General features: G+C 46.3%; 1 protein-coding gene across 1 annotated transcript in view; it reads left to right on the plus strand.

Moving 5' to 3' along the window:
• The first annotated feature begins 9,702 nt into the window (after positions 1–9,702).
• LOC311243737 (putative glutamate receptor) overlaps positions 9,703–17,878 on the plus strand; it is a 41,232-nt gene continuing 33,056 nt past the window's right edge. The window contains exons 1-2 of the mRNA XM_084333076.1: positions 9,703–9,730; positions 10,179–10,358. Coding sequence (XP_084189202.1) covers positions 10,194–10,358 — 165 coding nt within the window. The 5' untranslated portion in view covers positions 9,703–9,730; positions 10,179–10,193. The remainder of the gene's footprint in view (positions 9,731–10,178; positions 10,359–17,878) is intronic.

Raw genomic sequence — 17,878 nt, forward strand, 5'->3', positions numbered from 1 at the left:
ATTTAAAATAACACGAGAAAAATAGGCATGATAAAATAGACATGCTAAAGTCAATGTTCAATGTTCAATGTTCTGATGGCCTCTCCAGAGTGATCACTGTGGTCTTTTTGAACCGCTGCTTGATACTTTGGCTGGTGCTGGGCATGTTATTAGTTTCACGGCAGATTTGTACAGCGCCAAAGAAGTAGTGCGTGTTGGCGCGTTGTCTTTTTTTGGAAATCGATTTTTTTTCTAATAGTCCATTCCGCCCTTCGACCAAAAGCCTGGAGCTGAGCCATAATAATCAGGTCTTTATGGTCCTCTTCTAATGCCGCTATCTCAAAACGCCTTGTGTAAATTTCATCACGGTCCAATTTTGTGATACACGAGCGCCGGTGAACAAACATGTAATGTAAATTTGACCAGAGCCTTCTGATCCTAATATTGTATTCAACTGCGTTGTGTATGGCTCTAAGTCTTTTACCAAAAACTGTTGTAGCACGGCGGAAGAAGAAAACAATGAGAGGTGTCTATTTCTCATACGTTGGTTTATTCAAAGTCCACAAAGTATACAAAAATGTTCTGGTTCAATCAATGAAAGCGCAATGATACTAGTAGGAAGAGCACTATGTCGCAATACCACTAATATCAGTCTAATAAAAGTAGTTAAGAGTAACAATCTTCAATGTATCTTCGGTTGTTGATTCTTGTTGTTATGGTAACAACAGACTTCTCTGTCCTCGTGGCAAAACGTCTCAAGCGGGTCCTTCTCCGTTCTGCTGTGCATAAAAGATTTCAGGAGGTTCTCTTTCTGTCTGATCCTGTGCAGACACTTTTAACGGCTAAGTCACGCCCCTGGACATCATGGGGCAGATATCTAAGTCCTGATTGGCTAAAGCTTCACGTCAGCCATTTTGAATCTTAAAGGGGCAGGTCATTTCTATTTTTGGGGACTAGTTACCGTTCTGGAGTTTAGCGTTTAAATGTATACAGTATCTGATTTTACTATCTTAAGAATTAGAGATTAGTTATTACTTGGTTCAGACAGTTAATTCAAGTCTTTTCCTGAATTCTGTGGCCTTCTAAATACCTAATTAAACCTATTGTTGGTTTTAAGACAAAGTGTTTTACTTTATGTATTCTAGGTTAATATCTTTGAAGTTAGTTTGATGCTTCTAAATAAATTACATTTGGACTCCTAAGTATAATCCCTTGTGGGCTTAGTATTTGCTAAACATTTAAAACTAGAAGCATAATAGTCAGAATCCATCTCCCCCCCCCCCTCTTTACAAGCAGAGGTGGGGAAGAGGATTCTTCCTGCCCCTCCTTCAGAGCAGCTGTATCTATAGAATGTGTCCTGTTTAGTATCAGTTGAGTGCCTGAGGGGGTCGTTTCTCAACTGTCCTATTGTTATACTCTAGCTTAGTAAACAGTACTGTACAACTGAACAAGCAAAACTGTACATTGGAATATTGACAAGACCATACTTGGTAATTTAATGTACATTGGGGGGGGTTGTGTTAGGACATTTACAGGGGCTAGTTTCAAATTGCAGTCTCCCGTAGGTGTTTTTTGAGTGTTTTTGAAAGTGGATAGTGATTCACATTCCTTTACAGCTTTGGGTAGGGCGTTCCACATTGATGTGGCATAATTGCGAAACGTGTTTAGTCCCTTGTTTGAGCCGAATCTGGGTTTAACATGATTTGTGGAGCTCCCTCTGGTGTTGTGATCGTGGTATTCACTGACCTTTGGGAAGTATTTTGACATGTACATGGGTACCTTGGTCGTGTAGTGTATCTTGTAGACCAGGCCCATTGCAAGTTGCTGTACTCTGTCGTCTACTCTAAGTCATCCTAGGTTGTCAAAGTGGGCAGGGGTACCACAATACTATAGACAGGGGTGAGGGAAAGAGCGAAATAATCTCATTGATGACTTTCTTCCACAGCCACAGCCGTGCTGGAGAGTTTTCTTTCTGTGTTTTTATAGTTCCTTCTTTACTCCTTTTTATCTAAATGTTTGTGCATAATATAGATGGGTCTGATTGATATTATTATTGTTTTTTTTGTTTTTCTTTCCCAGTAGCATCTATGCTGTATGTTTGGATGTTTTGCAGATGTGTTTTCAACAACTCCGGTGTGGGGGGGATGGGGTGGGTATGAGGGAGGGGAAGGGGAAATAAAAGGGGAAGAAAAAAGAAAAAGATGGAAAATGAATGATGTTGCTGCCAATTGTAAATGTACAACTTACTTTTCCTGTAATAAAGAAATTTATAAAAAAAAAAGTGGGCAGGGGTGAGGTGGGTTCTAGGAGTAAGGTCAAGCAGTAGTCTGACCAGTTTGTTTTGAGATGTTTGTAATTTTGTTTTTATCGCCTTTGAGGTGCTTCGCACATTGGTCTTTGTTGTTTGTCGTCATTTGGGACACAGTTTCCAGTGGGGTGTGTCGTGGCTGGAGGGGGACACGGGTAGTTTGAGTGTACTTGGATTGTTTGTGTGTAGTGGTGGGGGTGTCGTTTCTGTGGGCTGCTTTGTTGCCTCTGGTTCTGGTGGCCTTGTCAGTGCGGGGGGATCGGTGGATTCTATGTTTTTGCTTTAGGATTCTATGGGGGTGGGGGGGTGGCGGGTTGTGTGCCCCATGGCCTGTAGCTGTACCGAGGGGGGCAGTGATTCTGGATGTTCGGGAGGATGGACAACATGGTGGTGGTTGGATGGGGGGGCGTGTGGCGTTGTGGTTGGTCTGGGATGGCTCTGGGACCTTTGGAGCACTTTGGGGTACTGTAGGGGTTATGGTGGGTTCTTTGTGCGGGGGATCCTTGTGGTGTCGGTGGGTTGGGGGAGTTTAGCGATGGGGGCTGGCCGGGGTCCTTCGGGGGGCATGCGGGGGGCTGGTGTTCGACTCTGGGGGAGGTCTGGGGGGGGTTTGGTTGGAGCCTATGGCGCCTGTGGCTTCGACTGGACCTTTCCTGGGCCTTCCCCGAAGTTGGGTATTGGTCTCGTGCGTATGCTTTGGTGGATTTTTGGTTGGTCTTCAGCGTTGGGCTCCCTCGGTTCGCTGACTGGTTTTGGGGTTCCTTGCGTGGGGGGCTCGCTTTGGCTTCTGCTGTGTTCCGGGGTGTCTCGGACCGACCCTGCATGTCTTCTCGTTTTGGCCGCTGTTGTGTCTGTCTGTTTGAGTGTGTGGAGTCGTGTCTCCTTTGGCGTGGCTGCGGGTCCTGGGGCGCGTGGCCTGTCATTTCTCTGTGGAGTTTGGGGGTGGGGGAGTGGTGTTCGCTGGTTTTCCTTGTGGTGGCGGAGGCGCCGGGCTGGGGTAGATGGAGCGGCCCGTGGGGTTGGCATTCCCATCGCCGTGCATGGCGGTGTGAGTGGCGCGCGGGCTGTTTGTGTTTTCCTTCGGTCATGGCGTGCTTTATCGGGGGTGTGTCTTGGATGGGGATGTGGTAGGGATTGATGTGTGGGGTGTTCGGGGGACTGACTGTGCCGGGGGGGTTCACATGCCTTCGAGCGACATTATACTATTGTACTTATTTTATGCCTATTCTTAAATCTGCACATCTACATTACACTACTTTTTTTTTTTGATCCACTTTTTCTCCAATTTTCTATATTTTCTCCCATCCCAATTTCGTATCATCCAATTCAACCCTCCCCTGTCACGAACGCTGTTTCTTGCCTCCCACAAGCCGGCTGCAATGTGGACTAAGTCATACATAGCACAAGTCCCCTCCGGTACTTGAAGTAACAGCAGTCGCATCTTTTCACCTGCGCAGCTCGATCTCTCAGTGGTGAGGAGTAACGCGTGGGAGGCTCACGCTGCCCCCGACACTTCCTGATTCCACTGCGCAGGCGCACCAACCGACCTGTAGGAGTCGCTGTCCACAACGCCCGATCCCCACCCATCAGTTTCCCACCCCCTAATACGGCCAATGTGTATTAGTACGGACGACCAGCTAAACTGAAAGCAAATGTGGAGCGCTGGGCTCGAACAGGCGAGCTCAGCGTCTCCAGATTTCGTGGCGAGCGCCTTGCCCACTACGCCACGTAGCCGCCCCTACATTACACTACTTTTATTGTCTTTTATACCTATTCTTTTTTGTATTTAATTTTTTTTATTATTTTTTAAACAAACACATAAACAAACATGACAACACACGATAAGATATACAAGCATTAATTAACAGTGCACATCCAATGAAATCACCATTTAGTTAATTGTCTTATACAGGATATACCCCTAATACCTGCTATCTAATACCCTACACACATATGCTCTAGCTCGTACCCCCCCTCCCGGACCCCCCATTGGATAATATTTAAAAAAAAATTAAATTTTATACATATTCTTATGTCTGAAGTTTATGCATTTTTTTATTTTGTCAATTTGTGTGCTGATTTTATGCCCATGTTCATTTTCTTTTCTTTTACATTTTTTATACTAATTGCTGTGGTGCACTCTGGACTGAGAGTACTATGTAGATAGCTATTCATATTTATTATTGTTATATTGTAGAAATGTGTGCATTGAAATGTCTGTAAAGTCTCGACTACATTGAAAATGAGGGTGACCTCAATTGTAATTTCGAGAATAAATAAAGGTTGATGATGATGTAGCTAGATAGGGTTGTTATATGTAGCTACAGTAGCATAGCTAGGCAGTGTGCGATCCATACCATGATTTTCGGGGGAGCTCCCGGGGCAGACAGGAGCTGACAACTCATAAAACGTCCCTGGTCGACACGGGCCCTATTAGGCTATAGGTATGAGCAGAGTCATAGAATATGACTCTGGGTATGAGTAACGTTACAGAACCACACATAGTCCACACCACACAGGTCTGCAGGCATGATGGAGACGCACATATTAAAATACACATGCTCAGATTAACCCCTCTGATCCAACACTAAAATTCACACACAACAGTCCTATTTACACATAAACACACGGATGAACCAATACCGAACAACAAGTCCACGACCAAACACATCGAGTCTAACATTATTATAGTAGTAGGCAAATGCAACATTATCGCCACCGACCTGATGGTGAAGATTTGCCCAATTCTCAAAATCTGCATGTGACAGAAGTAGTCCCCGCAGCAGGCTGCTTCGCATTCTTTGTAAAACCAGGCTTACTTCTTTGATATTTCATTTAACTTTCGACATTACGCTTGTTTGATGAAGTTTGATTTGTGCCTGCAGGCTGCAGCGCCGCCACGCTCCGAATGGTAAACGCAAGAATAGCATGTTGCCATCTATTACGAGTAGGGTATATCTGCAGTGCCGATATAGGGTATATCTGCAGTGCATATTTATGCTATTGTCTATTACAGTGAATTAGTGCGCAAATCATTAATGATACATCAAAATAGCATAATTTTATTATTATACACGATGATGATACAGATAATTACAGAAAAATTAGAAATGCATGGCAAAAATAGCATTTATTTTCAGTAATTTAGAGACCCCCCAAAAATTCACAAATCATGTTTTCAGGGGAGCTGATGTCTGATCTAGGGGAGCCATGGCTGCCCCAGCTCCCCCATGATTTGCACCCTGTAGCTAGGGTTGTGAAATGTAGCTAGGGTGGAAAAAAACAGATACTCTCCATAGGAAAGAATAGCTCAAATGTTCCAAGTGCATAGAACTTGGAACGAGTCCAGATCAAGCTGAGGCACATAGCAACGGCTGCCAAGGTGTGATCAGAGGGTCAAGAACAGAAGGTTGAGCTTACAGTAGACTCTCAGATAACGTCCCAAACTTTCAAGATTTGAATAGACGTTTCACTGGACTTCTGTTGCTAAGTTTGGACACTGCTACAGGAAGTAAACCTGGTCAAGATGAAACCACATATAGGCAAAATTCTAAACACACATTACATGAATATTGTTATTGTTTTATTGTTATTATGAATAGGAAATTCATAATAACATAATTTTGATAACATCTCAAATTAATCTTCAAGGTCTCAGGTTTCTCAGGTTTGTGACCTCTACTGTTGACCTTCACCCCCCCTCTCTGCCCCCCTAAATACCCCCTCTTTCTACCCCCCACAACCACCTCAAAAGGGTTTGAACTTTGGTCTACTATTGGTCAACATCCGGCGCCTGTTCACTTTATACACGGCTCTGTCTAAACCCCCCTCCACAACACACTCCCCCAACGACCAAATCCTTTCTTCTTTTGAGGCCACTTCTCCTTCCTCTTAAGTCCACCCACATAACCCCCCACACCCCCACATTGTGGGGGTTCTGCTACTTAGTCCTCATTCCGTACACTGTCCATCACATCTGGTTCTTGCAGGACTTGTGGTAACAGTTCCTCCACAAGCTATATATTCGTCTGGAGTCCTCCCACTCACCGTGACAGTCGAGTTTCTCTTCTCGCAGTAAGGAGGGACGGTAAGGACACAGATTTTGGTGGTGGTGGGGAGGAATATTTTTCTTGGAAGACAAAGTAATGTTAGAGTAAATTACCTTTGACTTTATTTATTTTGAAGGTAGGCTACTGTTACAATAATGGAAAAAACAAAGTTTGGTTTGGTTGAAATTATAAATAATGATAATATCAAGTAGTGCTATAGACACTCATATGTTCCTGTCATTTTCAGACTCACAGTGCCATCATGAAAATGTGCACAGTGTTGGTTTTATGTGTGGCGGCTCTGCTTGTAGGTGTGTGCACTGCAGGTAAGGCTATAATATCACGTAATATTTATAATATTTTGGGGGGGTCTTAAAAGGATATTTCACTTTAGTAGAACTTGTCAAGTTTCAGGAGTCTTACCTCTAAGTGCATCTACAAGTAAGCTAGTGCCTTCTGCTGTTGTCCCTGTTGTCCACTCCTTATTCACTTCCATTCATTTTGGGGATCTAGTCTACAGTAAATCTCATACTTCTGAAGTAAACAGACTGATGCTGTGCAGATTTCAATAAAGCAGACAATTCTGAGTCAAAGGTGCATGTTTGTTTTTGGGATTTGATGTGTCTTTACAGATGTATGACCTTTGAAAAATAAAAACAGATCCAGGTAATTTGCTGTAGGTTTGAGTGTGCCATAGAATGTTGGGGTGGTTACCTATATGGTTACCTGCTGCATTGCTGGAGGAAATATTCCAAACATTCTGTGAGAAGTTGAGAGTTGGTCAAACTACACCTCAAGTGAGAAATAGTTCCTTTACTGATCATTTAAAAATGGCAACATTAGCTAAAAATAACATAGAAGAATACGTATATTGCACAGCATAATATCGTTGTATAGTTTGTTTATACTTCAGAAGTATGATATTTAGATAATGGTCCTCAAAATGAATGGAAGTGAATCACCTATGGGAGGAACGCTGGTGTTGACAGCAGATGACAGGGATAGCAGTGATTGGTAGTTTACTTGTAGATACTTTAAATAGAGGTAAGACTGCTGATTTTTGACAAGTTCTACTAAAATGAAATATCCCTTTTAGATTATGCATGAAATGTTATTGTAACACATTGCTGATACAACAAATATATTTCCAATACAAATACCTTTCAGAATTGTTTAAATAGCTGGAAAGTAACATCATTCTATCATGACTTCACTTCCATGTACTGCATGCTGTCTCATTTTTGCTTCTGTTAACAAAAGTAATAGTGCCATTTAATTGAAAGTGATGTGAATACATACAAACTCGAGGCTAGCAGGCTGTTTCCTGCAATGGCTCTCTTCTTTGGCCATTTTGAATAGTCTCTTAGTGATCTGTCTGGTCATAAACCAGACTAGAAGGCTCTGTTTGAAGGTCTTCCAGTATCCCAGTGTTCACTGGTTGGCCCATGGTGGGAGGGGGAGGGTGCTTTGAAATGGTTTATAACGGTCTCAACATCTGACCCCTTCCCTGTTGGCAGCTGGACGAAGCCGCTGGAGTCCTATCAAAGCAATGGACGGAGGGAGGGAGGGGGGAGATCACTGGTTGTGGCAGCTTCCCATTTCTCACGAGCCGAGAGGGAGGCCGCTCACAAAGGACTGTGATAAATCAATTAACGGCGTGGGGGGATGACTCGGCGGGCAGGCCGCAAACTGACAGGCATCTCCGCAGCTCGCAGGTCTTGCCATCTTCTCTAAAGGAGATTGACAGGGTGTCATCAGCTCTGCAGGGGAATGACAGGGCACCGCACTGATCTCCTATACCCAAGCATGCTGGCTTTCCTATGCCAGGCGGTTAGGAAGAAGCATGGACCGCTTGTCCCCCCCTCCCCTGCTTCCACCAAAGCCTGGCAGGGCATGTTAGGTCCTGAGCAGACATGCTCCAAATGCCATTGGTCACGGCTTGCAGCAAAAAAAACGAGTTGTAGTGTCGTGGGGAAACGTGCTAGACTTACCGGACATAGAGGGGGAGGAGGGCAGCTAAGGGGAGGGCTTTCAGATAGGAGACTGAGCTGCGCTCGCCGCCGGGTTCAGCCCAAAAGATGCTTGTTGGATGTTATGTTTCCTGCCATTGTCCCTGACCAACTGGAGTTAAGTCCCCAAGCGACGCACTATGTGTGGCTGCCCACTGCTCCTTAATAGTTAGGATGGGTCAAATGCAGAGAATTTCCCCAAGGGGATTAATAAAGGTTCAACTTAACTGAACTAGTGGAGAGAGCAAAATAGGCAGGGCACAGTAGAAGGATAGATAATAAGATCATCGACATTGCATTATTTAAACACACCTTGGTCTACTTTCTCTCCTCTGCCTGGCTGGTTACATTTTCTAATAGTGCCAGTATCAACTCTCTCCTGATGAATTGAAAATGGGGGACCCTGATGTAAACAAGACGAAAGTCTTTCTCTGGTCTGCATCCCCTTAACAATTGTGTGTATTGAGCTGTACTGTATTGGACCCATTCTGCAATCTGTTAATACAGTTTTCAATCAATCAATCAAACTCTCCTCTACCTGGCTGGATACCTTTAGTTTCTAATAGTGCCAGTATCAACTCTCTCTCCTCTACCTGGCTAGATACCTTTAGTTTATAATAGTGCCACTATCAACGCTCTCTCCTCTGCCTGGCTGGATACCTTTAGTTTATAATAGTACCAGTATATACTTTCTCTCATCTGCCTGGCTGGCTATACCTTTATTTTATAATAGTACCAGTATATAAATTATCTCATCTGCCTGGCTAGCTACATTCATTTTATAATAGTACCAGTATATACTTTCTCTCATCTGCCTGGCTGGCTACCTTTATTTTATAATAGTACCAGTATATAAATTATCTCATCTGCCTGGCTGGCTACCTTTATTTTATAATAGTACCAGTATATACTTTCTCTCATCTGCCTGGCTGGCTACATTTAGTTTTGAATCATGCCAGTATAAACTCTCCCAAGTTTCTAATAGTGCCAGTGCTAGTATTGGAGGTACAGGGCTTCATCACAGTGTGCAGTGCCCAGTGCCCACTCTTTGCTTGCGGCCCCTGAAGAAAGAAATCACATAAGACAGGCATTATCCTCTGCTGGCTCTGTGGATATTTACTCCTGTAATTGGAAGAGTAACCGCCGAGTGCAACACAAAGCAGTGCTAGGCCTCAGTAGGGTTTCACAACATCAGGGCTTGTAGTCTTGAGCCAAAACTGCTAATTAGCTGAATTAAGAAAATAAATAATTAGGCAAAGACATGGCTTAGATTAAATCCTATCATTATTTGTACAAATACTTGATTACTTTTAACAGAAGTCCTTATTGAAGTGTGTCTTCCCCTTCTCATAGATTCCAAGGAGTTATCCATCACAACTATACAGGTATTGACCTTTCGCTGTACCAGAAATGTTGTAGTACAGATTTGTTGGTTAAGTAAAAAGAAAATCATTGATATGACTAATTATTTCTTGAGTCGAGGAGGTTGTGTTCCCTCGGATGGAACAACACAAGTCATATAAATGTTGGTGTTCTTTTGAGACCAATACTTTTTTAAATATTAGTTCATAATTTTGGAACCCTAGCCCTATATCCTACTAACCAATTATGTTGTCTATTGGGTAGAGTCCTTTCTCAGCACAATCTATGCAGTTCTTCATACTGGATGTCCACAGTTCTAGCTTAGGCACGAAACTAATGCAAAGTCAATGGGGCCCAGCTCCAGTCTGTACAAGCCCTGAAATAAACACTGCACTGTGGAGTAGGTTTCAGCCTTTAACCATTAACCTTTAACCATGGTGGGGGGCTTTTTGGTTGTTATTTGTAACTCAGCAAGATCCATACACCATGCCCCGTGGCTCTGAGCTGGAGGGTTTCTGTGTCGACCTGCTCGCCAAGCTCTCAAAGAAGGTGGGCTTCAATTACAAACTGCACCTGGTGAAAGACGGCCGCTACGGCATCCTTGATGCCAGCGGGAACTGGAATGGGATGATTGGCGAGGTGGTCCGAGGGGTGAGTATAACTAACTGTGGGAAGAAGGGGACGAAGGGAACGCAGCGCCACACCAGCTGTTAGTACAATGATTGGGATCCAATTACTTTACAAAGGTAACAAAGGTAGCAGAAGGGGTTGATCATATGGAAGGTGCAATATGGTTGTACAATTAATCAAACACACAGTCAATAGCTGAAGCTCCCCGCTGGACAATGGCCAGGGCCATTTATTTAAGCAGAACAGACAATTTAGCAAAACAACAAGATCATACTGGCTCCCATTGGAGCACCTAACGAAAGGTTATCCTATAACCTAGTTATATGAATACTGGCTGAGCGTCTCGCTCTTCGCCATAATGAGATATCTCTTATCTCCAGCACCTACTGTGCTCATGAACAAAACAATTGCACCCATGCACCTGACCAGGCCACGCCCCAGCGTCCTCCTATAAGACGCCGGACATGGTCACACTCTACCTTCCTCAGAATTTTTTTTTCCAACATTGAAAACCCAACCAAGGGACCTCAGGGCACTAAGAGCGAGACGCTCAGCCAGTATTCATATAACTAGGTTATAGGATAACCAGGGCCGCCTCAGGGGGTGTGCGAGCAGTGCGGTCGCACAGGGCCTCGCGGGAAGGGGGGCATCGCAAAAAAAAAATTAAAATTTTTTTTTTTTTTTTTTTTGCGAGGCCCACCTTCCCACGAGGCCCTTTTTCATCACAGACCTAAAATCTAGTTTTGCTTATATGCTTATATATTTCACATTAGACACGTTTGTAGAATGTGTCTGACTTGTTCCTGCCTCTGCGGCTCTGCAGACTGCAGTGTTCCGGTTTCTCAGGCTTTGCTGCTCTACAGATTTTAGGATAGTGTTTCCGGGCTCTTCTCGGACACATGAGGTACAGGGATGATCTAATTCAGCGCTATTCAGAGGAGCGAGGCGAGTGGATGTCTTTTCAAAAGAAGGAGAAGAGAACTTGTGAGCAGATAAATCTGTTAGGCAGCAATACGCCGAAAGGTGTCCAGTCTGCCGGAAAGTACTCGAAGAAGAAGAAGAAGAAATTACACCGTGGGCCAAGAAAGTCTCCTTCCAACTTTACCATTGGCGCCGCGTTGATACTGCGTTATGGTGAGTCAACCTATGATTATATTCCCGCCGTGGACCTGACCTATCTCTCTTTCTCTCTCTCTGGAGCCAAACTGGTCGACTAGCTAATATAGTACTACTAGTAGCTAACGGTGTGTGCCTGGTGAGAGCACCTGGCTGTATGTAGCCGCATAGCTTGCAGAACGCAGAAGCAAGCTATGCGGCTACATACAGCCAGGTGCCTGATTGAGCTAACTGTTAGCCAGTTAGCTGTTTAGCGTCAGCTGGGAACGTTCGTTTGATGCTATCAGTTAGCCTTGAGAATAGCAGGCCCTGGCACTCTGACTACGACATCATCTTTGACAGAAGATGTAGTCGGGCCTGCACCATGACAAGGCTCTGGCCATAGCTTATTTGTCCCGACAGCGAGAGGCCTTTCGTCAACGTGGAGACCTGTGTTGCGGCCTTTCGCCCTGCGTTCCTTTTGTGCAGGTAAGATTAATGAAAATGTCATGACATTACCCCACTCTTCCTTCCTTCCCCTCCCGAATGTTTTGTTAATAACAATGTTTTTTTCCAGGCAAAACATATGCTACTTCACAACATTTGGAGATACGACATGTGCTGTGTGTGAATGGTCGTTTGTGTAGCTTGGGTAGCGTTGGGCCGTTGGCCAAAGCTGTGTGTGGCCTGGTGTCACAGTACCTGGCTAGCCTATTTAGCTGATGTCGGCCATTGGCTCCTTGCTGCTTTGGTTTCTCTGGTATAGACCCTCTTCTTGTTGGATTTAAGTCAGTGTCGGCGCCATGGGGGGTCATTCGCGGGCCATGCCCCCCCAGATGGCGCACTGTGCCCCTCCAAACGTCATGGGCAATTGTTATAAAAAAATTAAATAATTAAACATACATTTTTTTTTTTATTATAGTAAAAGTCAGATGTTTTCCTTTATAAATAGGCTATTTAGCCTATTATTAAACTAAATTAAACAAAAAAAAGTCTTAAAAGAAGTGTATGTTTGAGCGCACGCTGATTGGTGTGTGTGTTTGAATTTGTTATTGCGTAATTGGTCACGTTGAGTTGATGGGTAGGGTAGTCAGAGCGTGACTGCGTGACTTGAGTGAGCGTGAAAAGTACAATAGAGTCAGTGGGTAAAATATAACACTTGGAGACGGACATAAAATGGATATATACGAAAATGGTTGCATGCCATGCATGGTGGGGCAGGGGGGGCACCTAAGGCTTCTTCACGGCCTCCTCCCTGGTGACGGTCCTCCAACATCTAACGTTGAAGATCTTTCGGTAAGGCGCCATGAAGACGAAGTCTGCCAAGAAGCGCCCGGTGCTGCCGCTGCAGCTGCATCTGTCACAGCAGAAGCTAGCGTGGTCTATAATCATAATATGTCATCATAATAATAATAATGGATAATATCGCCTATAATTGAGGCAGAGTTTGAAGTTGCAAAAGACCTCACGCGAAAGTGGGACACCGTCCTGAGGAGATTCAGTGCCACGACTCGCCGCCTCCAACTCTTCTAATGGGTAAGTCATACAGTACGACTCATACTGTTTAATTTAAGCCGCCTTGCCCCTTGTTATTATTAATAATACTTTCACTTGTTAATGAATTTAAGCCCAGCCTCGGGCTATTTCATACTGTTTAATTTGTGTGTGTGAGACGTGAGTGTGTTTGTGACGTGAGAGAGAGAAAGAGAGAGAGAGACATGTCTTATCTCTTATGCGCACTCATGTTTTGAAACGTGTGTTGGTTCGCGGGAAATTCGTTTTCTGACGCCTATATTTTATTTATGTATGCCCCCCCGCTGTTACAATATGCCCTCCCATTAAGTTGGTTCTGGCGCCGACTCTGATTTAAGTGTTGATCTTTGTCCTTTTGGATCTCTCATACATGCTCTAGTCTCTCTCTAACACACACACACATGACAAACACACATGTTCTCTCTCTCTCTCTCTCTCTTTCTAACACACACAGTCTGCCTATGGCGGCCTTTCTCGATGGCTAGGCTGTGCTCAAGGATCTTCAGTCACAGTGCTCAGGTATTCTGCCACTGTGTACTCTCTGTTTAGGGCCAAATAGCATTTCAATTTCTTTCCAATGTGTGTCTCTCTCTCTCTCTCTCTCTCTCTCTCTCTCTCTCTCTCTCTCTCTCTCTCTCTCTCTCTCTCTCTCTCTCTTGGATTTAAGTGTTGATCTTTGTCCTTTTGAATCTCTCATACATGCTCTAGTCTCTCTCTAACACACACACACATGACAAACACACATGTTCTCTCTCTCTCTCTCTCTCTCTTTCTAACACACACAGTCTGCCTATGGCGGCCTTTCTCGATGGCTAGGCTGTGCTCAAGGATCTTCAGTCACAGTGCTCAGGTATTCTGCCACTGTGTACTCTCTGTTTAGGGCCAAATAGCATTTCAATTTATTTCCAATGTGTCTCTCTCTCTCTCTCTCTCTCTGTACACTGTATATTGACTGTAGAACGGGAGCTCTCTCTCGCTCTCTCTTTTGCTATATGTTGACTGTATCATGCCCCGCCTCGGGCAGCGCTATTATTTAAGAATATGTTGACTGTATAAAAAAAATAAAAAATAAAAAAATATATATATATATATTTTTTTTTAACCTTTTGGGGGGGGGGGGGGGGGGGGGGGGGGGGCTCGCGTTAAATCTCGCACAGGGCCTCGCATTTCTCCCAGGCGGCCCTGAGGATAACCTTTCGTTATATTATCATACTGGCCAATCGCGTCTCGCTCTTCGCCATAATGAGATATGGGGCAGAGCAGACGCGTGGCCCGACAAGTGTACCCCCTGAGGGAACGCAAGCCCTACTACCAGGGGGGAGGGGAGTCCCGTCCACCCGCCCGTCCTAGCGAAGGGGCGGAGGCAGTCAAGTCCACCAATGTGCGAAAAAAAGGGAACCAGAAACCCCTAAAAGCGCACAGTACAGGCAGGACCACGTGTGACACATCACCCCGTGGCACACACCCACACACCCCTGCTAACCCACCAACAGGCGGGACGCAGGGGAGGTCCCAGACCTCAGAACCGCCTGGGAGACAGAACCCCCAGTCATATCCATGAGGTAAAACTTAACGAAGGGACCCGGGGAGGACCAGGAGGCCGCAGCACAGATGTCCTCCACCGAGGCCCCCCCTAACAAGGCGGCAGAGGCCGCCTTGCCCACGAGTGGAGTGCGCCCTGACATCTCCAGGGGGAACCTGTCCAGCCAACGTGTAGCAAAGGGCAATGCCCTCGCACAACCAATGTGACAGGCGCTGCTTGGACAGTGCCTGACCAGCGCGAGGGCCACCGTAACAAACAAACAGTTGATCGGCAGCCCTGAGATCCCGAGTCCGACTGAGGTAAAACCCCAAGCACGGACAGGACATGACAGATGAAGGCTCGCCTCTAACCCACTAGCGTGAGGAGGCGGATGAAACGCCTGAATCACAATATCCCTGGAGCGAAAAGAGCTCCGGATATTCTTTGGCACAAAGACTGGATTAGGCCTCAGAGTCGCACCGCTATTGGCCCGAATAGACAGGCACTCAGGCCGCACCGAGAGAGCACACAGCTCACCCATGCGTTTAGCGGAGGTGATGGCCAAAAATAACACGGTCTTCAAGACAGCAGATCCAATGGCGCCTGCTCAAGAGGCTCAAAACGGGGCCTCCGACAACCGGCCCAGGACCAGTTGGAGGTCCCACTCGGAGACAGAAAACGTTCCACAGGCTTGAGACGCAGAGTGCCAAGCAGGAATGTCCCACCAGACCATACGCCACTCCCCAGCGTAAGCCGCGGTAGAGGACAGAGCGTGCGCGTACCGGATAGTCAAGTCAAGTCAAGTCAATAGTTTTATTTGTCACGGCATACGAGTATACAATGAAATGCGGGTGGTCTTGCCCGCAATGATGTGCAATACAGTGGTACAACATATAATAGAATCCAATACAAAAACATTGTGCAATAACAGGTAACAGGTAACAGGTAACATGGTGTGACATCTCGGTATTTGTACATAGTTATTTACAGAGCATATAGGACATGCTAGGTAGCTTTGGTAGTGCAATACACTGTTACTGTTGCTAATACTAATTTAAAGTGGCCTTTCCTTTTGGCAATAAGTGTGGGTGTGTGCGGCATGAGTGTGTGTCCGCTCATGTTAAAGTGTTAAAGTGGCTGCTAGTGTGTGAGCGTGCACAGCGTGCGTGACGTGTGTGTGCTCATGTGTGCTTATGTGTGGATAGTTCAGTGTTCTGTGGTACTCAATGTTCATTGTTCAAGACTCTGATGGCCTGGGGGAAGAAGCTGAGCCTAAGCCTCTCTGTCCTAGTAGCTGGGGTTCTCAGGTGTCTGCCTGACCTCAGCAGCTGAAACAGGCTGTTATTGGGCTGCTCTGGATTTGCACCTCTTGTTGTATAGAGCCTGCAGGGGAGGTAGTGCAATACCCGTGGTACGCTCGGCTGAGCGCACCACTCTCTGTAGGGCCTTCTTGTCCTGTGCCGTGCTGTTTCCATACCAGGCAGTGATGTTTCCGGTCAAGATGCTCTCTACAGCTCCTGAGTAGAAGGACTGGAGTATCTTCCCCAATACTCTGAACTTCCTTAACTGTCTCAGGTGGTAGAGGCGCTGTTTCGCCTTCTTTACTACTGTGTCTATGTGTGTTGACCATGTCAGATCCTCTGAGATGTGGACCCCCAGGTACTTAAAGCTGCTCACCCTGTCCACGGTAGCCCCGTTAATCATCAGTGGTGTGTGTGTCTCCTGCTGTCCTCTCCTATAATCCACGATCAGCTCCTTGGTTTTACCAATGTTCAGGAGCAGGCTGTTGTCCTGGCACCAGCGTTCCAGTACCTCAACCTCCTCCCGGTAGGTCTTCTCGTCGTTGTCCGAGATCAGCCCCACCACCACCGTGTCGTCTGCGAACTTCACTATGGAATTGGAGCTGAACTTGGCCACACAATCGTGTGTGTAGAGTGAGTACAGCAGGGGGCTCAGAACACAGCCCTGGGGGGACCCGATGCTCAGGGTGATGGTGTTGGAGGTCTGACCCCCCACCCTGACCGCCTGGGGTCTTTCACTCAGAAAGTCCAGTACCCAGGCGCTCAGGGCGGAGCTCAGACCCAGCTCGATCAGCTTGTCCACCAGTCTGGTGGGGACTATGGTGTTGAACGCTGAGCTGTAGTCAATGAACAACAGTCTCACATAGCCCCCCTTCTGACGGTCAAGGTGGGAGAGGGTGCTGTGCAGTACCTGGGAGACCGCGTTGTCAGTGGACCTGTTTGTCCTGTATGCAAATTGCATAGGGTCCATATCACTGGGGAGGGAGGCACAAATGTGGTCCTTGACCAGCCTCTCGAAACATTTCATGACCACAGAGGTGAGTGCCACCGGTCTGTAGTCATTTGGACATGTTGGGGAGGGTTTCTTCGGTACAGGGATGATGGTAGACATCTTGAAGCAGGCAGGGACCACTGACTCCGCCAGGGATTGATTAAATATGGCGGTGAACACCGGGGCCAGCTGGTTGGCACAGGACTTAAGTATGCGTCCTGTTATACCATCTGGGCCAGCAGCCTTCCTGGTGTTCACCTGCATAAATGCTCTTCTCACACTGTGTTCCGACAACGAGAGAGCGTCCCCGCCCCCCCCCCGGTTGCCCCCCCCCCCCTCCACAACAGCCGGTGCGCCAGTGACGTCACTAGCCGGAGAGCCAGCAGCGCCACTGTCTACACCAAACCGAGCGTAGAAAGAGTTGAGCTTGTCCGCGAGTGAGGCGTCGTCGCTCCCCATTGAGGGGGCGCTGACTTTGTAGTCAGTTATTGTCTTCAGTCTCTGCCATAATCCTCTTGTATCGTTTTGTGCCATTTGTGTCTCCAGTTTGTCAGCATATGTCCTCTTAGCAAGTTTAACAGCCTTGCGTAGAGTATAGACTGAAGCCTTATACTCCTCCATGTTTCCTGACTCTCTACCCAGGTTGTAAGCGGAGGTGCGAGAGTTCAGAGCTGCTCTAATAGTACTGTCCACCCACGGTTTCTGGTTTGGGAAAACCCGCACCTTTTTCGTGAGGACGATACTATAAGCTATTGTTGTTATATAGCTCACCACTGTGTCTGCGAGCTCGCTGACGTCACTGGCGCTGCCTTGGAACATATCCCAATCCGTGTCTGCTAACACGTCCTGGAGCGTGGCCTCTGATTCGTCAGTCCACTTCTTTGTCTCACGTGACACGACGGCGTCACGTGATCTTTGTTGGTACGCGGGGAATAACAAGATGGAGTCGGATAGCGTTAACCACAGAAAGTCAAGACGCATCCCCACCAGATTCACACTGTCAGCAGCCAAGCCTAGAGGCTTCCCTAGAACAGGAAGGCAGAACAGAGTTCCACGTGCCTGAGAGAGGGCCCGCGGTGACCATGGAACAGGCCACGGC

The sequence above is a fragment of the Notolepis coatsorum genome (assembly GCF_963971535.1).
Source record: "Notolepis coatsorum genome assembly, chromosome: 17".
Classification (NCBI taxonomy): domain Eukaryota; kingdom Metazoa; phylum Chordata; class Actinopteri; order Aulopiformes; family Paralepididae; genus Notolepis; species Notolepis coatsorum.